This window comes from Cornus florida, unplaced genomic scaffold, assembly GCF_030987335.1.
Source record: "Cornus florida cultivar Cherokee Brave unplaced genomic scaffold, ASM3098733v1 CherokeeBrave_3.0.0_Hap2_Chr11, whole genome shotgun sequence".
Lineage (NCBI taxonomy): Eukaryota > Viridiplantae > Streptophyta > Magnoliopsida > Cornales > Cornaceae > Cornus > Cornus florida.
Genome location: NW_026775581.1, coordinates 37,613,715 through 37,639,571, shown reverse-complemented (window position 1 = coordinate 37,639,571; position 25,857 = coordinate 37,613,715). Strand labels below are relative to the sequence as shown.

Sequence of the window (25,857 nt, the reverse complement as noted above, 5' to 3'; positions counted from 1 at the left end):
CCTGCAAAGGCTGGGCTGGGGATCAAATGCACCTTAAACATGAATTTAGAGCTGTTGAGGATCCTAGTCACCGTGTAGAATCGCTGGGACTGGATTCGGCACTCAATGGCCCAAGCGAGAGTCAAGAAATCCGAATATCATTTGAATTGTGGATTAGACGTGAGAAATGCTTAAAACCTTGAATACTTCCAGAAATGGTATGGAGACCTAAAAACGATGAAGAAAACCTAATGTGACCGCTAGAATGCTATATGAGACAATTCCAGAAGAATGCACATTTTTGGTTAAACTCAGCGAATTCCTGAAAAATTCTTGGTACATTGGCACATGGAAGAGGGAAGCTCGGAAGATGAGAGAATTGCTTCCCAAGAGTACTAAATTTTACGTCGATAGCTAGACGAAGTATGATCGCGCATTAGTCTTCAAAAATTGGGTCCGTTAATAGGACTTTCTCTACTTTGCGGATAGGGACTATGCCGTCAAGATAAGGTTTAAGCCGTTGGCCATTAACCTTAAACAGAGATCAATTGGACAGATCTTGGAGTTCGACTGCACAATAAAGAAAGACGGAAGTGATGATATATGGACCATCCCATCGTGGACAGAGTGTACCAAGAAAGAGTTTCAAGTAAGAATTGAAAAGCCAAACTTTTTGTCCAGGGGCAAAAGATTTGTTGACAATGTGTTTGTCATGAAAAACTTTAGTTTTCGCCTTATAGATTTTGGCGCTTTCATATGCATCATTTCGAATTTCCTCAAGCTCATTGAGTTACAATGCACGAGTAGAGCCGGCTTATTTGAGATCAAAGTTGAGCTTTTTTATGGCCCAATAAGCACGGTGCTCTAATTCGACTGGGAGATGACAAGCTTTGCCAAAGACAAGTCGATATGGAGACATGCCAATGGGCGTCTTATACGCTGTCCGATAGGCCCAAAGCGCATCGTTTAGTCTTAATGACCAATCTTTGCGATCTGGTCGAATCATTTTTTCCAGGATATGCTTAATCTCCCGATTATATACTTCCACTTGACCACTTATTTGAGGATGGTAAGGTGTGCCAACCTTATGTATGACGGAGTACTTGGAGAGGACGGATTTAAGGTAGCGATTTCGGAAATAAGATCCACCGTCACTGATGATTGCTTGGGGCGTACCAAAACGACTAAATATATTAGACTGAATGAATTTGATCACGACTTTATGATCATTGGTTTTGGTAACCTCGGCTTCAACCCATTTGGAAACATAATCCACCGCTACAAGGATATACTCATAGCCATAAGAAGATGGAAATGGTCCCATGAAGTTGATCCCCCACACATAAAAAATTTTAACAATTAGGATGGGAGTGAGAGGCATCATGTCTCTTCTGGACATGGATCCGAGCCTTTGGTAATGTTCAGAAGATTTACAGATGTTGTGAGCATCCCGAAACAAAGAAGGCCAGTAGAATCCGCTTTGAAGGACTTTATCAGCGGTTTTCTTGGCACTAAAGTGACCCCCACAAGCAAGGGTATGGCAGAAATTTAGGACACTTGTGAATTCATTTTTGAAAATGCATCTCCGAATGATTTGATCCGAGCAATACTTGAATAATTCCGGATCTTCCCAAAAGAAATGCTTGACTTTGGAGAAGAACCGGTCTTTCTCTTGTTTTGACCAGTTGGAAGGGATTTTTCCTACCGCAAGATAGTTGACAATATCTGTAAACCAAGGGAGACTTGAATGAGAAATCTGAAACAGTAGCTCATCCGGGAAGGAATCACAAACTGCGGCAAATTCAGATGATTTCTCAATGAGTAAGCGAGAGAGATGGTCAGCGACAACATTGTTTGTCCCTTTTTTATCTCGGATTTCAATGTCAAACTCTTGGAGTAAGAGTATCCATCGAATTAGGCGGGGTTTGGTCTCTTTTTTGGCGAGCAAATGCCTTAGAGCAGCATGGTTTGAAAAGACAATGACCTTGGATCCAAGAAGATAAGAGCAGAATTTATCCAAGGCATACACCACAGCTAGCAATTCTTTTTCAATGGTGGTGTAGTTTAACTGAGCATCAGAGAGAGTCTTACTAGCATAATAGATAGCATGCGGAAGCTTGTCCACACGCTGGCCCAAAACCGCACCTAATGCATAATCGGATGCATCACACATGATCTTAAATGGAAGAGACCAATTAGGCGATTTCATGATTAGGGCGGATGAGAGAAGAGTGCGAAGTGTCATGAAAGCTTCCATACAAGCTTTATCAAAACCAAACGGAGTATCCTTGGTAAGAAGATTACACAAGGGCTGAGAGATTTACTAAAATCCTTGATGAAGCGACGATAAAATCCGATGTGACCAAGGAAGGAGTGGATTTGACGGACGGAATTTGGAGGAGAAAGATTAGAAATTAACTCCACTTTGGCTTTGTCAACCTCAATTCCTCCTTTTGAAATAATATGTCCTAGAATAATGCCCTATTGGACCATAAAGTGACTCTTCTCCCAGCTTAGAATTAGATTTGTCTTCTTGCATCTTTGAAGCACAAGGGATAAATTGTGGAGACACGAATCGAAGGAGGAGCCAAAGACGGAAAAATCGTCCATAAAAACTTCCAAGAACTTTTCAACTATATCAGAGAATATGGACATCATGCATCTTTAGAACATGACCGGTACGTTGAATAGCCTAAGGGTATACGTCTATAGGCAAATGTTCCAAAGGGACATGTGAATGTGGTTTTTTCTTGATTTTGAGGATCAATTGCCACTTGGTTATAGCCAGAATAACCATCAAGGAAACAATAGTAGCTTTAGCCAGCTAACCGCTCTAGGATTTGATCAATGAATGGAAGTGGGAAATGATCTTTCTTAGTGGTATAATTGAGTTTCCGGTAGTCAATGCACACACGCCACCCGGTGGTGGTGCGTTGCCGTACGAGTTCTCCCGTTGAATTCTCAACAACGGCGAGGCCGGATTTCTTGGGAACAACTTGAGTGAGGCTTACCCACTTGCTATCAGAGATGGGGTAGATGATTCCCGCATCTAGTAGCTTGATCACTTCTTTTATGACCACTTCCTTCATATTGGGATTCAACCAGCGCTGCACCTCTCTAGAAGGTTTAGCATCGTCCTCCAAATGAATGCGGTGCATACAAATAGAAGGGTCGATTCCTTTCAAATCAGCCACTGCCCAGCCAATAGCTTCTTTGTGCTCTTGAAACACCGCTAAAAGGCTATTTTCTTGGTCCTTTAAAAGGTCCGATGCAATGATGACTGGAAGAGTTTGACTCGCACCAAGAGACACATACTTGAGGTGAGCCGGAAGCGGCTTTAACTCAAGTTGTGGTGGAGATTTCAAGGAAGGGACCGGGGGAGTAATAGTAGGGATGGCAACGGGGTGGAGTTGGGATGGAGTTGGCTAAACCCTACTCCGCCCCATTAAAAAATTCGTCATACCAACTCCGCTCCAACTCCGAGACGGGTTTATAATTGGTATACCATCCCCGCCCCTACTCCGGTTGACAAAATACCAACTCCGCCCCACATACTCCATTTAATTGCGGTAAAGTTAAAACTGTTGAATTAATTCCTGGACTTGGGATAGAATACTAAGATCTTAAATCTTTGAAGATTGAATCACGTGAACAATTGTAGAATTTTAGAAAGTAGTGATTCTAGCGAATATTTAGTCAAAATATATTAATGGACACTTAAATTATATATATATATATATATATATATATATATAATCGGGAGTAGGGCGGGGGTAGCGTGGGGGCATCACTAAATCCGCCCCTGCCCCAAATCCGCTTCGGGTTTTCAATTCTTTTACCATATCCATCCCAAACCCATTTATGGAGCTACCAAATCAGCCCCATTAGGAGCGAAGCGGGGCGAAAACCTAGCTAGTTGGAGGAAATTGCCATCCCTAAGTAGTAGAGAGTTGAGGAAGTGGTTTTTTTGGCATCTTCTAAGGGGGAAAGTCCATGATAGCACCTATGTCGAGCAACAAATTCACTTCTTGGATGGCTTGGTCAATATCAAAGTTCAAGAGGTCAAAATGAGACATGCAAGTTTCCAAAGGATCTTTGCTTAAAATGAAGGGGAGAGATTCTTCAACCACTTCATCGACCACATCAATAAGGAAACAATCATCCTCTTCGGAAGGATGTTGAGTGGCATGGAAAATGTGGAGTTTGACTTGCATATTTCCAAAGGCGATGTCCATTACCCCGGTTCGGCAATTAATTAAAGTGTTAGCCGTAGCTAAGAATGGCCTACCAAGGATCACGGGGATATGCTTCTTTGGATCATGGACCGGTTCCGTGTCAAGAACCACAAAGTCTACCGGGAAGTAGAATTTGTCCACTTTGATTATGACATCTTCAAGAATGCCCCGTGGATGCTTGACCAATCTGTCAGCAAGCTGCAAGACCACGGAGGTTGGCTTAAGATCTCCTAATCCAAGTTGTAAGTAGACTGAATATGGAATCAAGTTTACACTAGCTCCTAAGTCAAGGAGGGCTCTTTCTATCTTGTTGTCACTAATGACACACGAGATTGTTGGGGCGCCCGGATCCTTATACTTTGAAGGAGCACTGTGTTGAATGATTGCACTCACATTCTCAATTAATCTTACCTTCTTTGGCAAATGATTTTTGGAAGTGCGCTTTTTAGTGCACAAATCCTTGAAGAATTTAGCATAGGGGGGATTTGCTTAATAACATCCAACAGAGGCAAGTTGATTTTTACTTGCTTGAAGATTTCTCACATGTCTTGAATTTTACAATTTTTGTTCCCAAAATGTGTCGACTCTTGGAGATGTTGAGGAAACGGAGCCTTAGGCTTATAAGAAGTCTCCACATTTGGGGCCACAAGCTTGGAATTTTCAGCATTAGACTTTGGAAATTCAGGAGTGAGATTTGGATTAGAAGAGCTAAGAATTGGATTTTTGGGAGGAAGAACTTTTTCATTATTTCTTCCATCAAACTTATTATCCACAACTCGACCACTCCTAAGGGTGGTGATTGCTTGGACTTGTTCATGAGTTGGCCCACTCGGAGGAGGGGTTTCGTCAATCACATGAATCCCTTTAGGATTCTCAAATGGTTGAGCGGGAAGTTTTCCCTTATCTCTTTGAAGAAGTTGGTTCATTGAAGTGGTTATTTGCCCCACTTGACTCTCAAGTTTAGCAATAGACTGAGTATGAGAATGAACCATTTGGAGAGTGGGCTGCAATGATGTTAAGAGTTGCTTATAGGATTCCATCATTTGTTTGTTTAGAGATTCCATCATTTGCTTGTTTGCAGCCAAAATCTCATCAGTTGGAAATGCAGGAGGTTGATTAGAGACATTTAGATTATAAGAAGGACGGTAGCTTGACGAGGCCTGAAATGGCCTATTTTGAAATTGAGAAGAGGGCTAATTTTGATGCCCTTAATTTTTAAAGTTCGAATTTTGTGGGGCAGGTTGCCTCCATGAAAAATTTGGATGATCTCTCCATCCTGGATTATAGGTATTGGAATAAGGATTGTTTCCAGGTCTGGAAAACATTGCATTTGCTTGCTTATGATTGGGATTAGGAAATTGCTCTAGTGTGGGGCAATCTTCCGAGAGAAGGAAGGGACTGGTGCATGATGCACACACCGCACTTGCCGAATTTTAAGACAAAGAGGGAGAGAGATGTGGTGCTATTAATTGATAGAATTTATGAGCTATGGCATCCACTTGAGAAGATTCTTCCCTCATTGTTTTTGGTTGACAAGGATTGGTGTTCTTAGCATTGGTTAAGATCGGAGCCCTATGAGAATTGTGTTGCAATGAATTTTCACTGAAATTCTTAAGTAAGGTCCAAGCCTCGTCCGCATTCTTAGACATGAACATCCCTCCACATGAGGAGTCAACCATGAGTCTATGTGGTTTGGTTAAACCATCATAAAAGGCTTGCACCAATTACCATTTTGGAATTAGATGGTGCGGGCATATCCTAAAAAGATCTTGTAATCTTTCCCAAGTCTCATGGAGTTGTTCTCCATGAATTTAAGAAAAACTAAGAATGGAGCGCCTCATTTGATTGGTTTTACTCACCGGATAGTATTTCTTTAGAAATTTTTGTTGCAATTGGGCCCATGATGTGATGGAGTTTGTAACAAGGGAGTTTAACCAATACTTTGCCCTATCTTTCAAGGAGAATGGAAATAGACGCAAGTGGAGTGCATTCTTAGGGAAACCTCTCATTTTGATGGTAGAACAGATTTCAAGGAATTCATCAAGATGTTTATAGGTATCCTTATTGTCAAAGCCATGGAAGGATAGAAGCATTTGAATTGTACTAGATTTGATTTCATATTGAGTGGCTTCGATATTTGGCATCACTATGCAAGAGGGAGAAGTATAAGTGGTAGGGATGAAATGGTCCAGAAGAGTCATGGGAACCACGTTTAGAATTTCAACCCCATTATTATTGATTCCCTCATTCCCCAAATTTTCTTAATTACCGGCCATTGTATTAAATTTAAGTCTAATTCCTCTTATGTTAGCAGATTCCCTAAGGTTTCTTCTAAGAGTCCTTTCAAGTGAATTTATGTCAACTGGCGAGTCAAGAGTCGGTAAAGAAAGTGATCTACGGCCAAACATCAACAAATCACAACACAATTAAGACAACAATGCATCACCATAACCTCCACATACAATGTTCCCGTTCTTCTCAATTATCAAAAACAGAAATTGAATGGCCACGACAAGGACCAATGCTTTGCAATATAGAGAAATAATAAATAGCCTCGACAAGGGCTTCACAATTCAACTATCTCTAATTTAACCACAAGCAAGATATTCACAACCTTGAGACTAGAACTTCGTGAACTTACCGGGAGTCTTTTAGACTTATAAATTTGCTAGCATTCCCACGGTAAGCCTTGAGTACCTAGAATCTCACAAGAAAACTTGAAACACAAATTAATCGAAACCAACGAGAAAATATCTACAAGAACACAATATTCACAATCAAACCAAAGTTAATCCTAAAACCTCGGTTACGAAACCGATTGCAGTCCCCAGCAATGGCGCCAAAAATTGATCGGTTGTCAATTATACATCAACCTTTGCAATAGCATAAATCATTGTAAAATAGGGCTATTGGTTGGGTAAGTCGAACCACTGGGACTGCTAGTTTATGGCAACCAAGGTTTTTAAATCACTTTTGGAATGATGAAAAGGGGTATAGAGGTTTGTTGGGTTGTCACTAAAATTAGGAATTTAATTTGCATAAAATGATAATTGACAAAGAGTTAAAGAGTTAAAGATAATGTAAAGGGGCTAGGGAAGTGAATCCACTACCAACCCTATACACATGCTAGATAAAGACTAAATTGGGGATAGACAATATATGTAATGGTCATAAAATATATAGCAACACATGATTTCCATATAATTGTCGAGAAGTTCATTAAATCACAAAGCAATAATAATCCATCAAAGGTTCATATATTTGAACAACCTAAACTAGGGTGTAGCCTTAAACATACTCACTTAAGCAAGGATTATCAAGCCCTTAATCAAATTATGAAGCACATGAAGCTAGGAATCGAGCATAAACCATCAAAGGGAATACCTAAGCAATGGACTATCAAGGTCCTCTATCAATATGCCATTAAAACCATTCCACAACCTTATTTTCATTGTCACTATGAAAATGCAAGCAATATGATTAATATAAGAAACCATCTAAGACAAGATAATTAACTTAAAATAACCATTTATAGACATTGGAATCCATTACAACAAGTGAGGGGCTCTAGATCATGGAAAGACCAAAATTATACATTATTATCCCCAAAATAGAAGTTAAGCTAGAACATGCTTACAAGGGAGGGCTTCATCACCTCCCTAGATAGGGATTTAGTTACCCATGGATGCAAGGAATGAAGGAGAAGAAGAGTCTCTACCCTCCATTTTCGCACCTTAAGTAAGCTAGAACTCAAACACCTCCAAAACACTACTCTCTCTCTCTCTAAAACTTGGTCCAAAGTGAGATTCATCAAGAAACATAGCCTTAAGGGCTTTTTCTAGCTAAAAGGATCACATTTCCCTCCATTTTTGTGCCCCTACAACCCTAGGAGCATTCAGGACCACACAAAAAAGGGTAAAGGGGACAGCCTTGGAAGAAACAATGCAGCTATACCCACTTGTCTGCAAATCGGCGGGCGCCCGCAGGCGTAGGGCGGGCGCCCGCAGCTGACTGAAAACCGATAATGGCCACTAGATGGCCTACGGGCGCCCGCGGTGCTGATGGCAGGGGCTCACGAGTCTGTGGCGGGGCCCCGCGACGACAAGAGCCTACTGGGGTAATTGGTGGGTGCCCGCGGCAGCTAGGCGGGCGCCCGCGGAAGCATGCCTTCAATTCTTTTCACCCCCTTCTTGAATCACACAAGATTAGTCTGTTGACGCGGTCTTCATTCTAAGTGCTATGCCGCAAAATTTATACATATGATGGCTAAAGAAACTTGGCTCAATTAACAGTTCCCAGCACGGCTTGCTTTGGTTCTTTAAAGGATCGACAAAACCGCTTCTTTAACCATATTTGGGAAACCGACCTGAAAGAAGACGGAAATAAACAAATAAAGCTAAACTGTACATTATAATCCACTAATGGACTTAACTAATGCAATTAAGGGTACTTGAATATGCAATATTCGGCGCTTATCAACTTGCCAGATGGTCAAGATTGATCATCAGAGATTGCCAAGTTCTTTGAAGCCTCTACCTATACCGGAGTGAAAATAAGAGAGCATTTTTATTGATTTTATGAATGGATTGCCTAATTCCAATAAGAACCAAAATTCCATTGGGGTCATTATTAATAGGTTGACCAAATAAGCTAATTTCTTGTCTATTCGAACTAATTTCACCTCAGAACAGTTGGCGAGACTTTACATTGTAGAGAATGTGAGGTTACACGGCATATCATTATTCATCATCTCGGATAGGGATTCGAGCTTTATATCAGGATTTTGGGAGAGCTTTCAGCAGGCTTTGGGTATAGAGTTACATCTTAGTATTGTTTATCATCCTCAGACTGATAGACAGACTGAGAGGGTTAATCAGATTATGGAGGATATGCTTTAAGTTTGTGTCCTTGATTTTAAGGGTAATTGGGAGGATTATTTGTCACTCGTAGAATTTGCTTATAACAATAGTTTTCAAAAGACTATTGGTATGGCACCATTTAAGGCATTATGTGGCCGACCGTATAGATCTCCCGTTTGTTGGTTAGAGAATGGTGAGAGAAGATTTTTGGGTCCTGAATTCATTAAGGATACCTCTGAAAATATCGCTCTTATTAGGGATCGTATACGCACAGCCCAGAGTAGGAAGAAGAGTTATGTAGATCGTCGTACTCGTGTATTGGAGTTTCAAGTTAGAGATCAGGTTTTACTCAAAGTGTCTCCTATGAAGGGGTTGATGCACTATAGGAAGAAAGTAAAGTTGTCACCGTATTTTTTGGTCCTTTTATGATTACAGATTGAGTTGGAGCTGTAGCTTAACGGTTAGCACTTCCAGACCATTTACATCATGTCCACAATGTGTTTTATGTTTCCATGTTGCAGAAATTTCTGTGAGATGAGGATCGTTATTAGCATATCGATGTTGATTAGATTGAGTTGTAGCCGGACGCAACATATGTGGAGCCACCATGTCGTATTCTAGACAGTAGGGATCAGGTTCTTTGCAACAAGGTTATACCTTTTGTGCGTGTTTAGTGGAGTCATCATAATGATGTTGAGTCTACTTGGGAACGGGAAGATGAAATCCGTTTAAAGTTTCTAAAAATTATGGAATAAGGCAAAAGTGAATTTCGAGAGCGGAATTTCTATTGTTAGGGGGGAAGAATGTAATACCCCAAATTTTTAAAGGATTTAGTGGATGATCTATTTATTTATTTTATTGCATTTAATTAATTATGTGGCTATGTGAATTGTGTGCTAATTTGATTTAATTGTTTATGTGATTTAATGGTGTGTATTTAACTAATTGATTGTGTGATATTGCTTGATTAATTGTGTGTATTTATTTGTAATTATTTATTAGGAATTAAATGTTTATTTTTATTTTATTTTATTTGTTTAAAAGAATGAATTTGGATAGTAGTAATGGACCAACCATATGGGTCTTATGGACTACTTTGATTGGAAGCTTAGATGGGTAAGGAACATGACCCATGGGTAGGAGTTATATATATATATATATATATAGATATATTGATGTGTATATATATACATATGAATATAATTATTATTATTATTTATAATAATAATAATAAAGGAAGGATCAGTTATATATATATATATATATATATATGTTACTGTGTATATATATGTATATACGTATGATTAGTATAACTAGTTTTATTTTTACTATATTAGTTATTATTATTATTTTCCTTCTTCATTTTCTTTTTCCTTAGGTCAGAATGTGAGTTGGGGTAGGATTAGGAGTAGGGTTGGTCTATATATATATATATATATATGTATTGTCTGGGAAAGAGATTTACGTGCATATATAGAGGCAGAGAGAGAAAGTTACAGAGAGAAATGAGAGGTGACGCATAGAGGGAGATTATGAGGCCAAGTGAAGGCCGAACCAAGGAGGAAGGAAGAAGGAGAGGCTATGCGTGATTAGGACCAGACCTGCAGAGGAGGACGACGGCAACCAGAGCCTGCCGGTGTTGAGAAATTGGCAGGAGAAGAAGGAGTTTCAAGGTTTTCAATCCAAAACCTTAAGGCAAGTTCTATGTTCTACTCCTCTTCTTTGATTCAGGGTTCAATGCATGTCTTGGACAACTTTGAAATCTAATCTCATCAATTTTCAATTGAATTTCAACATATCATTGTTTAAACCATATGGATCGAAAAGTATCAAGTTAAGATTATTTTTGAGCAATTTTTCTAAGTAAAGTAGCTTTCACTCTAAAGAGCAGACAACAATGTCCTAATTCAACTTATCTCCACCTTTCTTTTTACTCAACTAACTTCTCTTCAAAGTCTAATGGGAGCTTTTGACCTAAACCAATATGTAGCCTTTTCCTCAACAAAAAATTCATCAAATTTTTCAAAAATTTTGTTTTCAAGATAAATATTGTTTTTTTTTTTAATTATTTTTTTATTTCATGCTCGTATTTTTTTTTTTTTTTTTTTTTTTTATACAATAACCTTTATAACTTTTATGATCAATATACTCTAGTCAACAATTCAAAGATTTTCAATAAATTTTTTTTTAGAGATGGACTAGTGCACAAAAACTATGAACGCAAGAAATTCAAATATAAAAATCTCCTAATCAGTGCAAATTATCTTTTATTGTATAGATTACAAGCCAAGAATCTATTTTCATCAAGTCATCATGTGTCTCAATTTGCATTCAAAGACGGATCATAAATTCAATTTGAAAGAATTTTCACACATATATATGAAAAATATGATCAATAACTCAATACCTTAACCAAACCCTATCAAGTGATCTAATGGAAACAAAATTTTCATTTAAGCACATACCATGATCACTAAGCATCATAGGACTCAGTTTGAAGGTAAAGTCCTTTTGGAATCTAGTTTCACGGGCTCAACTGACACATAATTGATCAAATCTTTCTTTTTGATCCACACGGTTTTCACTCTCATTTCCTGAAAAGCTCTTTCATATTTTACCTCTTTCTTAGGCAAATTTCTAGCTTTAGGATTCTTAGGTGACACATAATCCTTTTTCTTTTTAGAAAAAACCTTTTTCTTTGCATGAACACTATGAGAATGAAAGTCAGAAAAATCTTTCTTGTTCTCGTGTGAATTCCTTTTAGCACGAAAATTTCTAGATTTATTCCAATTATTTTGGTAGCATGAAACCTATTTTGTGCAAATGAATTATAACCATGAAAATCAAAACAAGAATTATTCATTTTCTTTTTATAACAATAGTGTTGACTATGTCCAGTTCTACCACAATAAGAATAATAAAGCATTTTGGACACATTCTTAGCATGTATAGGCTCAACAAATAGTTTAGGCTTAACAATAGACACATTCAAGTTCATGTGTTTAACAAAAACAGTTTGACCCTCTTTACTAGATGAAGCTTCATTAAAACCTAATTCAGTTTTATCACTTACATGCTTACCAATATTAATCATCTTATTAAGCTCAATTTGTCTAGAAGTAAAAACATTCATTTTTTCTTGTGACTTTTTTAATTCAAGCTCAATAAAAGATTCTCTAGTAGAATTAACTCGACTTACCTCTCTCTCAAGGAATTTTACCTTTCATGAAGATTTTAAATTTCAGATTTGTTCTCCTCAAGTAATTTTTGTTTTTACTCATCCTCTTGCTTCAAGGAATCATTCTCCTTTATCAAAGCATCCTTCATACTTTCTACTTCTCTCAACTTCTTAGATTGCTCCTTGAAATCCTTGCTATATTTAAGGAACCTTCATGGATTATGCAGTCCAAATTAAATCGATCCACTATATATGAAACAAAGTACAATGGACTTTGATTCTTACTCACACCCAATCGTTCTACCAAATACCAATAAAAGACAATCCTTTGGCTTTGTGACATCCTGTCCAACAGCACTTGACCTCAAGATTATGCTTGATCTCTGTAGAAGGGTTGAAGGTAGATCAAACAACACTGCTCGAATGCTTTGACCCTGATCGCTTTTACTTCTGTTCTTTAATATCTGAATTCGATGTAGAAGTAGATTTGTTTTTCTTTGATCGTTGTAGATGCAAGATTTTGATCACGATCAGGATTTGAATAACACTCTAAACTCACTCTTATCTTTATATGTGTGTTCTAGAAATAATGACAGAGAAATCAAATAGATTTTCTACAAAAATATCTCTCTAAGGCTTTTATGAAATATGAAGTTGTAATGCAAAAGCCGTACAAACTTAGATGAATATCAGGGTTTATATAGAATATTCAAAGACCTAATCCTTCATAAAATAAAGGAAATTTTGTGCATAGGACTTTTGGTATTATTCTGAACCAACTAGGAAGGAAAATCAGACCAGGATTCAAAGTTTCCTTAACTTGCTAGAAGACCTTAAACCGGTTCAAGAAAGGCTGAACCGGTTCAAGAATGACAGTGAAAATTCGAAGCAAGCTTTGAAGGTCTTGAACTGGTTCCAAAGATCTTGAACCGGTTCAAGATTACCAGTCTTGAATCCTAAAGGTTCTGAAGGTTGAAAAACACTATTTTGGTAACTTCTGAAAATATACCACGTATGGAATGTGTCCTAACCTTCTTAGATCTCTTCCTTAGGTATTGTTCTTTCCTTTCTCGATGATCTTAGTATAATATCTTTGAACAACCTTTCAATTCCGCAGTCAATCTCAATCTTGATATGGTAACTTGAAATTACAATTCGATCAGACTTGTTTTGACACCGAAATTTAGCAATTACAAAAATTATATCTCACAGTAATTTGGTATAATCTGCATTATACATTATTATGAAATGGAGATGTAGTGTACCTGTGATTATCTGTTCAAGCAAAATAAAGAATAGCATACATCTATCCAATATCATTCTTTTTAGCTTTTTTTCATGAAATACTGAATGATCCATTTCCTAGCTGATTTCCCAAGGCTGTACTTATAGTTTGCTTTACTAGAAGTTAATTGATTTATTGAAACTTATTCGAAAAAAAAAAAAAAAGAACCAACCTTGCTCTCATTACATCTGTTTCCTGAATGAAGGTTCTCTTTTGAATATATAAAGACTTTTTATTTTTCATTATGGTGTACTTCAAACAACATTTTTTTTTCGACTTGGAGTATTTCTTTGTTTAGGAACTGTGATTTCACTCATAAGCATATTTTTGTCCCTTTATTGTAAATGGATGATTGTTAGATTGCTGACATGTGGTGCATCATGTCCTACTTGGTTGGTCTATAGATTAGCTAATCTGTAGCCACTGAATTGAAAAAAGGTTTGAAAGCTGCCATCTGTGCATTACCACACATGACTTCTGCTCTAATGGCTGAAGCTGCAACGGCTAGAAAGGCAATCAAATAGACTTTGGAGTGGGACTTTACTGATTTAATTGTTGAAGGTGATTGCAAAGTTCTTCTTGATTCAAAGAGTCTTCAAAGTTGCATAGCTACTATTTGGGACGATATTAGCTTTTTGCTTACCAAGTTTCAAAACATATCTTTGAAATGGGTTGGTAGAAAAGCTAATTCAGTAGCTCATGTATTGAGTCCTCTGGGTTTGAAAGAGAAAAGTGATATAATGTTTGATATTGTTATTCTCAAAGTGATTCAAGAAGTAGCCTTAGTGGACTGTCATCAGTTGTAATGTGTTTTTCCTTTGAATCAATGAAATCTTCTTTCTTGCCTTGAAAAGAAAAAAGAAAAAAAAATTTTGAAAAAAGGTTAAAAAAAACAAACATTTTCAAATTTGGTCTAATTAATTTTTTTTTTTGGTACAAATACATAATTGTCTTAATTCTGACCATCTTCGTTTCCTGTGCTGATAGATTTTCAATTCTTTTGAGGTTTTGCAAGTCTGCTTGGTTGTTGATACTTTGTATGCTGCTACTGAATTGGTGATACTTTCTATTGTCACTAGAATGGTTTAGTTCAATGTTGGAACTTATTTTTTAGTCATTTTTAACTTTCTGCATCTGCTTTGAATACATTTATATTAGGGAAAATTACATATAAATGGAGTTAAAGTTCCATATTTACTTAGAGGCTGAGTCAAAATTCCATATTTCTCTAAAATGGATTGCTGAGGTGGCACATGGTTTTTTACTGTTTAGAAATTATGATGCCTAAAATACCCTTCCGCGAAGGTACTACTTTTTCTTCGAAGGTACTACTTTTTTGAACTGAAGGTACTACTTTTTGGCGTCCAGGTACCATGTTTTTTAAACACTCGCGAAGGTACTACTTTTTCTCCGAAGGTACTACTTTTTTGAACTGAAGGTACTACTTTTTTGAACTGAAGGTACTACTTTTTTATTAGGGAAGGGCATTTTAGGCACCACAATTTTTTAAACAGTAAAAAACCATGTGCCACCTCAGTAATCCATTTTAGAGAAATATGGAACTTTGACTCAGTCTCTAAGTAAATATGAAACTTTGACTCCATTTATATGTAATTTTCCCTTTATATTACTGTAATTTTTAGATTGGTGGACAGACTTGGACTTATTATCCTTATTGTAAATTACAGTGAAATTAATATTAACCCAATTGTAATTTTCATGAATATTAAACTTTTATATGATTCACTTATTTGAGATGGTTTTTCAGATTGTTTGCAGCATTATCTTGATCTCACTTATTATATAAAACACAGTCATATCCACATCAATAATTGAATTAAACATTTTTGCACATTAAAAACACAATTTTTTTATAATATCTAAAAACTTCAATTGAGACAACTATTAAACGAATATAACAATATTATTGTTGCCTAGAAAATATATTCAAACATCTTTCAAACAAGTTCTTGTGTTCGACAAAGAATTTAGTACAAATTAATATAGCAATGGTAGAGAAAGGATCAAGGCAAGAGATCACGGGTTTCAGTGGTATTCAACAAAGACGTGTTTGTCAAAATGAAGATGGTAATTGAGCATCTATACACTCCAACATATAAAAACCAAGACTTTTTAACATTTGCATGATATGTAGATCAAATTTTAATCCAAGTTTATTTAGGAAAAAATAAAATATAATCCAATTTTTAATGGATAATTTTTTTTTATATTTTTCATCCAAGTGTGAATTACTCAACAATATGAAAATGGACTATTAGATATAAACTAATAATTGTATCAATACATACTTAATTTTAAAAAACATAAACAAAATAGTCTATGCTAAACATGTTTTGTCGTTTTTGATTCAGAAATTTTGGCAACAAAAGGACTTGCCAAACGTATTTTATTTTCGAATTTTTTGAAACGCAAGACCTTACCAGACACGTTTTCTATGTTTCTGTTTCTGAATTTCCCAAAACAATTTTTTGTTACCAAACATGATTTAGATTTCTACCCAAAACACTCCTACAGCAAAACGGTTATTTTGGTTTTGACTAAAAACATAACCCCTAAAATATATCACATGCCAAACGAGCCCTAAGTAACGAGAACCAATAGGCCCATGAAGTCGGACGCCATGGAAGACATTTAATTCTTTCGTTTGGTACTCCATTATTTCCGATAGCCTACACATTAATTGTAGTTCTAGTAAATCAAACAATTTCAAATGGAACACATTTGTCAATCATAACAACTTCTTGTTGGAGGAAAATAATAATAATAAGATTATGGTTTTTACTAGGAAAATTTTTGTTAACATACTGTTTGGCTCGTGAAAAAAGAGCTAGTTCCGTTCTTCGGATCGTGTGGAATATAGATAGGATAGAATAGTGTGGTGTACAGGCATGCCAGGAACTACAGTAGTTCCAAAGTGAAAATCCGAACAGTAATCCAGTTGGAAATTTGTAAGGATCAGGCAATGTACGAAGGTCTGGAATGACCACCTTCGAAGGGTCTTTTTTACCTTTGAATAAGGACTTCAAACTATTTTATGGCTAATGGAAAAGAAGACGATATTGAAGTGCAAGTGCTGAAATTTAAAGTAATTGAAGTGCAGGACTTGGAATGTAAGAAAGGAAGTGCGAGTGCTGAAATTAAAGAAAGGAAGTGCGAGTGCTGGAATTGAAGACATGGAAAGCTACTTGATGGAAAGTAGTAAAAGGAAGTACTGGACTTAACTCAAACATTATGAGAATTCATTGCTGAAATGAATGCTATATGGAATAGCAAAGTACTGGACTCAACATAAAAATATGTAAATTCATTACTGGAATGGAAAATACATGAACTAGCAAAGTGCTACGTTTAGACATAATGTAAATTCATTGTTGAAATGAAAGGTACATGAAATAGCAAAGATGCTGTGTTATGTGCGGTGAGCAAGCCCTTCAAACTAGCCTTAAGTGTTCCATTTATAGAGCTTTCCATGCATGCAACAACTTGATGCGGCAACTCCAGTGATTTCCATGTGGCCAGATTTCGGATTGCCAAGTGCCCCATGTTCTCTTGGCAGGTGTAACTTCTTTTCTTCTATCTTCTTCTTGCTCTTTATTTCTTCTTATGCCCAACTTCAGCCATGTTCTCCATAGTCTTCCATGAACTTGTATTGTGGGTGGTTTTTGGAATCAATTTTCCACTTGGTTTCTTCATAAATTTGCACACGTCCCACGTCTTTATGTTCTTCTTCCGTCTTTTGCAAATTCCTCCTCTAATTTAGACACGATTTAATCATCTTAGCCCCACCATCCACAATTTACGACAACCGTTGTTTCATTTAGTGGTAGTAGTTGCATGAAACACCATCACTTTCAACTGATGCATTCGTGATGAGTCAAGTATCCCACGTTCCTTTGTGGTCTTTACTTGTTCCATTGGCTTTAGGTAACCTCTTCTGGTTAGACTTTCCTTCCTTTCATAGCATCGTGTCCTCCAAAATTACAGGGATTCTTCTCATCGTGGGTTGGCATCTGATATAACACACACACACACACACACACACACACACACACACACACACACACACACATATATGTATGAATATATATACATCCACGATTTAAATCATTACCTATCTTCCTTTTCCTTTGCGACCCACATTTCTTCGACTTTGGTAACTTCCTTCAACCAAACTTCCCTTTATGGTCATAGACTCCATGATGCCATGAACTCCTAAATTTCAGCGTCCTTCTCATCGTGGGTCGGTATCCTCAATTCCTGTAACTTCCCTTCTTCAGTCCTTCCTTCTCGTTTCAGAGTTTATGGCGTCGTGGCTTATAGACTTTAGCGGTTTTCTCATCGTGGGTTTAATTTGATATATATATATATATATATATATAGATTAAACCCCTATGCCTTGCTTAATTTTAGCAATGAAGTTTGACTAGGTTTAGACAACCCGCTGAAGTTTCCTAAAAAGAAGGAGAAAATATAGCATCCACGTTCTCCTTTTCTGGCTTGGTTAACTTTGCAAATTTTGGTAAGTCTTTAGCTCTTCAAGGGTTTTGAAGATACGTGATTTGCCCACAAAATTCACCCATTAATTCTTTAAAAGAAATAATATCTTATGGTAAGTTCCATAGAACTCGCTATGTGTCCAGAGCCAATTGGTTGAATTTATCTTGAATAATTGCATGAGATTGCATTCATGGTAGTAACTATGCTACCTTTCCATCCTTTTAGGACATTGCATTTAAAGTTGGTAAGTCTTACTACTTTCTTTTAATTAACAATTCCACGTGGTGGACCAATAATTCTTTGTTTTCGAATGAAACCACGTAATTTTAATATTTCAAAGGAAATTCTACCAGAAGTGCAATCTGGTGTGGCCAGTTCCATTGGAACTCGCCACATACTTCCTTCTTATTGGTGGGCAACACAAAATCAAACTTTAATAGTTCCATAATATGCCTCCTCTTTTGGACATTCAAAGTGCCAATCCATTGTGGCAAGTTCATTGGAACTCGCCGCATATCATCTTTTCAATGGCCAAAAATAATGGAGTGAACACATACATCCTGTGCATATATATTGACATAATTAACATGCATATTTTAATTCAGAATTGTTTGGGCATGAGGAATAATTTGTCCTGTTAGCATTGAGACAAATATATATATATATATATATATATATATGAAATTGTACATACATGTAAACCAAGCCGCAATGGTTAATAAAATTAATAACATTTTAATGACAGATAATAGTAAGTGTATATATGGATGGAAAACAACTAGACAAGCTCAAAACATACCACATCACTCAAATTGTCACGTGTTGTACAGTGCAAACCTTTTGGATTGAGAGTGGTGCCGTTTGAATAAGCTGGCCATACCCCATGCACTGTGAATTTGTGTGGCAATTTATTTATGCATGTCACATTATAATGTTTATAAAACATGCAGAACGTTTGCGGCCATTGTTGAACCAATTGGCCGGAGATGATGATAAGAAACCTTGCCTCCAAAATCTGAAACAGACATCCACGAATAAAAAAGGCGAAAAAGAGACGGTGAAACAATAAGGAGAGGGACGAGGAGAATGACATATAAATAAAAAGGTTTTCATTTTGGGGTGAGGTGCAAGTATGGCTATGTGTTCAAATTATTTATAACGGCCAAAAGTTATATAAGATTGGTGTTACAAGGGGAGATTTGTCTCACATAGGATCCAGATGGGAGAGTAATTAGATATAAATGGGTGGGTATATATATAGCACTACCCAATAGTTTAAACTTTTGGGTAAATGGGTAAGCGAGGTATTAGAGCCAAATCAGTCCTTAATTTGGTGCCACACCAAGTGGCCAGCCTAGAAGGCATCTGGGTGAGTCACTCGGGTAGGAAGGGTGGCCTGACTATAATGAGGGCGGCTTGGAAGGAGTTTGGGTGAGTCACCCGCGTAAGCAGGGTAGCCCGATCGCAACGAGGGCGGCCCGAAAGGAGTTTGGATGAGTCACCTGGGTAGGGATGGCAAAATCCCCATACCCGGCGGGTCCCCACCCCACCCCGCCCTGTTTATGGCGGATTTGGGGACCCATTTATATAAATGGGGAGGGGATGGGGATTGCATTTGAAACCCCGGCGGGGGATGGGGCGAGGGTGGAGAAGGGTAACCGCGCCCCACCCCGCCTCATTTATAGTGCATTTTTATAAAATTGCCCTTACATGTTATAAAATATTACTAAATTATATAACTATATATATATATATATATATATATATATATATATATATAATATATATATTCACTTCTAAAAATGAAACCCTATATCTATTCCCTCGCAGCATAGAGAAAAAACATAGTCATTGTGCATCAAACATCTGATCATGTTTTAAATTATTATAATTGTGCTGAAACTTTATTAAATTATTAGGTTGAAAAATATTATGGTTGTGTTGATTTTGTTGAAGGTGAATTGGAATTTAAAAAATATTATGCGGGGCGGGGACGAGTGCTAATGTGGCGGGGTGGGGCGAGGATGGGGGAGGGGGTTCAAAATTAAACTGGTATGGGGGCGGGGATGGGGGTGAAAAATTTGACCGAGGATGGGGATGGGGAATGAGATCCCCGCCCCACTCCGCACCATTGCCATCCCTACACCCGGGTAGGCAGGGTGGCCCCATCGCAACTAAGTCATTGGGAAAAATGTTACAAAGGGAGATTTGTCCCACATCAAATTCGGATGGGAGAGTGATTGGGTATAAATGGGTGGGTATGTAGCACTACTTAACAATTTTTAAACTTTTGGATAAATGGGTAAGCGCCCACCCGTTACAGCTGGTACCCTCCGTACAACATGTATTTTTTAGCAATTAATATATAGTAATCCATACAACTTGTATTTTTCGGCAATTAAATAGAAGCAAACTGTGGGATTCATCATGAAAATATTGTTACTACTAGGCTCTAGACAATATTGGGTGAGTCGAGTATATATGCACACCAACTAAAATATATCATTAATTTGATAAAATTAGTTAGACGTATTGATAGAAACTGTTTTCAACAATATGTTATAATCTATTCTCATTATTAGTTGACTCACAATCCCTAATTTCTTATCAGCCAATGCGAAAACTCCTTTTGTTGTTTTCTATCTTAAAATAGACAGCTCTAGAATTGAAAAACATAATTTGCCATCTTATAAAATATAAACATCTAGTGATCTTGAAGTCCTCTAAATTAAATATTAAAAAGAAAAAAAAAAAAATAGGTATAGGTAAATAGAGTTTATTGGAATTTCTTTTTTAAACGCCTTGAGTTTTCTAACACTAGTAGAGTCATTTTATATAAATAATGACAAAGGTTGAGCATGTATAAATTCACCATTAGATTGATATATGGTATAAATGACACACACCCACATATATATATATATATATATATATATATATATCTTTATATTCCTTTTTGTGGTGTTTGTCCAAAACCACTCTGAAGAGATCTTTAATAACTTTATGTAAAATTAATAGAGGGCTATGTAAAATATGTCCACCCCAGGGGCATAGCGGTATTGGTAGAGATTCGGGAGGTAAATCCTTGAGATATCGCTTTCGAATCACACTACTGACTTGAATAGTGCGTATGTAGTGGGGCCGATACACGTGTTCTAAGAGGAAAAAAAAATGTAAAATCTGTCTTTTTCTAATTTTTTATTAATAGGTGTGGTGATATTACTTTTGGCACAAAATGTATTAATGTTTCGTACTAATATATATATATATATATATATTTCCTTATAGTACGTGTATCGTTCTCACAATATATGTTTAAGTTAGTAATGCGATTCGAAAGCAAGACCTCGATCAAGGACTTACCTTCTGAATCCCCAGTCAACACCACTATGCCTCTAAATACTTTCGTCTATAATATTTGATTAGTTCATATTCTGCATGCACATCTGTCTGATTAAAAGCCTTTTTTTTTTTTTTTTTTTTTGAAGTTTATGCAAATTGTATAAATGTAAGGTTATTGCAGCGGGCTTTATCTTGGGCTGAAAAGCAAGGCCCAATACGAATTGGCGGAGCCATGATAGGCCCAGTGGGGATAATTGCTCCCACTGGACTTTTCCATTTTTAGTAATTTTCTTATTTAAATTTTAATTATTCTAGAAATGGGATATGAACCCCTAAAAATGCCACAAAAAAAACTTTAATTTAATAAAAAGTAGTGGACGCCTAAAAGTAGTACAGCAAAAAAATGCGGATATAAAACCCCTAAAAGTAGTGGACGCTACCAATCACAAACGTAGTGGACCAACCAAATTGTGCACTATCACTGGTTTTAATTTACTAAAAAGAATTCAACACGTGAAACAAAAACTTCAGTGCATTAGTTTTAAAAAGAAAAGAAGAAATAATAATAACAGTAAAAAAGCCAACAACAAAAACGCAGTGGAACTACCAAAATAACGACTTGACTCACGTGAAACAAACATTTCGTCTTCAAAGTTTACTTCCAGCACCAAAGACCACACTCCACAGGGCATTCACATTAGTATTTTCTACAAATTCTTCACCTGTGAACTACATTTTCATACTTATTAAACCCGAGTGGAAGCATGAAGCTTCGCAGAAGTGTCTGGGCTTGACTCCCTTTGCCTGTGTCCCGTGTGGACCCTAATTACAAGTCTCCCCAGCTTTGATCCTAGCCTTTGCTATATATATATATATATATATATATATATATATATATATATATATATATATATTCTATATACATCCACCAAATGCATCCATCCATTGATCCATTCGTGAAAAATAAGCATGGATTCCTTCAAATATTGTGTAGTTGTAGTAGTTTGGATAGCAACTAATATTATCTTAAACGCAGCACCTATTATATCTTCATCAACAGAGGAGGCAGAGGCTCTTCTCCGCACTGGTTGGTGGGGGAAAACCATTCCAGTTGACAATTCCACAAGTCACTGTGAGTGGTATGGAATATCTTGCAATAAGCTTGGAAATGTCATTGGGATAGACATTTCTTGGTACTACCTGGGGGAAGAGCTGGAGAAATTGAACATGTCTTCCTTTCCAAACTTAGTAAATCTCGATCTCAGCAACTGTGGGCTCAATGGAAGCATCCCGCGTGAAATCGGAAGGTTGTCAAAACTCAAATACCTTCTACTTCCTGCCAATCGTCTTACAGGTACACTACCTCTTTCTCTTGCTAACCTCACCCAAATAGTTGAGCTCGACATTTCTGGCAATAGTATTAGTGGCTCTATCCCCTCAACAATTGTGTCTTCTTTCCCAAACTTAGTAAGTCTCAATCTCAGTCGTTGTGGGTTCAATGGAGGCATCCCATATGAAATCGGAAGGTTGTCGAAACTCAATTACCTTCAACTTTCTTACAATGAGCTTACAGGTATGCTGCCTCTTTCCATGGCTAATCTCACCCAACTACTCGAGCTTGACATTTCTCACAATTCTATCAGCGGCTCTATCTCCACAGAAATTGGAAGGATGTGGAAGCTTACCTCTCTCCAAATTTCTTACAATTATCTTACAGGTAAGCTGCCTCCTTTCATTGGTAAGATCACCCAGCTATCCATCCTTGACATTTCTTCCAATCATATCAGTGGCTCTATCCCCCCGGAAATAAGAAATCTTGAAAATCTAGAGTACTTGTACCTAAGTGGTAACAATTTCACTGGTCCCATTTTTTCATATATTGCTAATCTCACCAGGCTACAATCTATATACCTTAACTCAAATCATTTTGACGGTTCCATCCCACCTACCATTGCTAATTTGACTAATCTTGTTGATCTAAACCTTGCTAGTAACAACTTTACCGGTGAGATCCCTTCATCTCTTGGTCTTTTGGCCAACTTTGACTCTTCTTGACTTGTCTGCGAATCGATTTCTTGGTTGGATACCTCCTGAGCTTGGCCAACTATCCACACTTTCTCTCCTTGATATATCCTCAAACCAAATCTCTGGTCATTTAACAAGTGAAGTTGGAAATCTCTCCGGGCTCTACTCTCTAGACCTTTCCCAAAATTTGTTAAATGGAACCATACCAACAGAGATAGGGAATTTGAAATGTGTAGATCATTTGAATCTGTCCTATAACAAGATATATGGTGCCATACCTCCTGAGCTTGGTCAGTTATCCGCACTTGCTGTCCTTGATATATCCTCAAACCAACTTTCAAGTCTGTTAACAAGTGAAGTTGGACAACTCTCCCGGCTTTACTATCTAGACCTTTCCCAAAATTTGTTAAATAGAACCATACCAACAGAGATAGGGAATTTGAAAGGCCTAATTCATTTGAATCTGTCCTATAACAAGATATACGGTGCCATACCTCCTGAGCTTGGACAACTCTCCATGCTTCGCTTTCTAGACCTTTCCCAAAATTTGTTGAGAGGAATAATTCCGGTGGAGATTAATAATCTTTTTACGCTGCAATATCTGAACCTTAGTCATAACTTCATCAGCGGCCTAGTGATAACAATTCGACCAGATCATATTGTGAATTTTGAATACTTGGATCTCTCTCACAATCATCTCTCTGGCACTATTCCCATTTCGTTTAGCTCTACCAATAATTGGCAGTCCATTGACTTGTCATACAATGATTTGAAGGGAGAAATCCCACAAGGTTTTCAATTTCGAAGCAACTCATTCCAGGAATTAAGGGGAAATAAAGGTTTATGTGGTTCAGTCGAAGGTTTCCCTCCTTGTACATATTCTCCGAACAGAAGCAGAAACAGATTCGTGTACTTGGGCACCATTTTGCTCGTCGTCATCATTTCCCTTGCCTTCTTAATCCTTGGAACTGTTTTCTTTTGCTGTAAAAAGGATAGAAAAAATACGAAATTTGAAGAAAGATCAATCAAGAAGGGAAATCTGTTCTCAGTGTGGAATTATGATGGACGCATTGTGTATGAAGATATAATTAAAGCAACTGACAACTTCGACATTAGAAACTGCGTAGGGACTGGTGGTCATGGTAGTGTTTACAAGGCACAACTGCCGAGTGGTGAAGTTGTTGCATTGAAGAAACTTCATAGGCTGGAAGCCGAGGAACCAGCTTTCGATAGGAGTTTTAAAAATGAGGTGCAAATGTTAACAAAAATAAGGCATCGGAACATAATTAAGCTTTATGGATTTTGTTTGCACAACCGTTGCATGTTCCTAATTTACGAGTACATGGAAAGAGGCAACTTATTCTGTGCCCTAAGATATGATGATGAAGCAGTGGAATTGAATTGGACCACGAGGGTGAACATTATTAAAGGCATTGCACATGCTTTGTCTTACATGCATTATGATTGCAATCCACCAATTGTTCACCGTGACATATCAAGCAGCAACATCCTGTTGGACTCAGAATCGGAGGCATTTGTCTCTGATTTTGGCACTGCTAGATGGCTATATCCCAATTCATCAAACCAAACTGTACTTGCAGGCACTTTTGGATATATCGCCCCAGGTGAACTATTCTTCATATGAAATTCTTGAACTATTTTTTTTTTTTTTTTTCGTTTTCTTTCCAAAAACTACAGGTCCATAAACAATATTCTAACAGTTGATTAATTATCTTTATTGTTTAAATAGAACTTGCCTACACCATGGAAGTGAATGAAAAGTGCGATGTTTATAGCTTTGGGGTTGTGGCCCTAGAAACACTCATGGGAAGGCATCCGGGAGAACTTCTCCAATCACTTGCATCAGAATCTACTCAAAATATAATGCTAAATGATGTGTTAGATGCGCGCCTCCCAGCTCTAGAGCATGGAATTATTGCACAGGATGTTGTTCTGGCTGCTAGCTTGACATTTTCTTGTTTGCGTTCTGAACCAAAGTCTCGTCCAACAATGCTACGCGTCTCTCAAGAGTTTCTTGCTTGCAAATATTCACCAACTAGACCTCTACGGAAAATTTCACTTGGGCAGTTGATGAATCAAGATATATATTTGATCAAATAATCCTATAATCTTTGTAATAGTGACTACAAAATGCATAATAATAGAGTTCGTTTCTTCCTTGTTGGATTTCGAATCCTTGGCTAGTTATTGGACTTCATACATTTCTATTACAATGTCTATTAAATCAAGATCTTCATAGTTTCAATTGATTCATTAAATTTGATGCATCTGAATAGTTCCTTAAAAAGAAATAGAGGAAAAAAGATTATGAGGACAAAAACATTTAATAAAACTTTGAAGGCTTGTGACAGAGTTATGCATCGAGTATGGCATTAATGGTAGTGTGTGTGTGCGCGCGCGTATATATATATATTT

General features: G+C 37.1%; 1 protein-coding gene across 1 annotated transcript; it reads left to right on the top strand.

Moving 5' to 3' along the window:
- The first annotated feature begins 22,365 nt into the window (after positions 1–22,365).
- LOC132280976 (probable leucine-rich repeat receptor-like protein kinase At1g35710) lies at positions 22,366–25,542 on the top strand. The gene is made up of 3 exons (XM_059782719.1): positions 22,366–23,113; positions 23,388–25,046; positions 25,172–25,542. Exons 1-3 carry the CDS (start codon positions 22,366–22,368, stop codon positions 25,540–25,542), a joined length of 2,778 nt encoding a protein of 925 aa, XP_059638702.1.
- The last annotated feature ends 315 nt before the right edge of the window (positions 25,543–25,857 follow it).

Excerpts from the sequence above, each read along its gene's own strand:
- LOC132280976 (XM_059782719.1), top strand. The coding sequence starts at position 22,366 with ATGGATTCCTTCAAATATTGTGTAGTTGTAGTAGTTTGGATAGCAACT. Across the intron at positions 23,114-23,387 it reads TTCTTACAATTATCTTACAG|TAACAACTTTACCGGTGAGA; the intron begins GTAAGCTGCCTC and ends AAACCTTGCTAG. Across the intron at positions 25,047-25,171 it reads TTTTGGATATATCGCCCCAG|AACTTGCCTACACCATGGAA; the intron begins GTGAACTATTCT and ends TTGTTTAAATAG.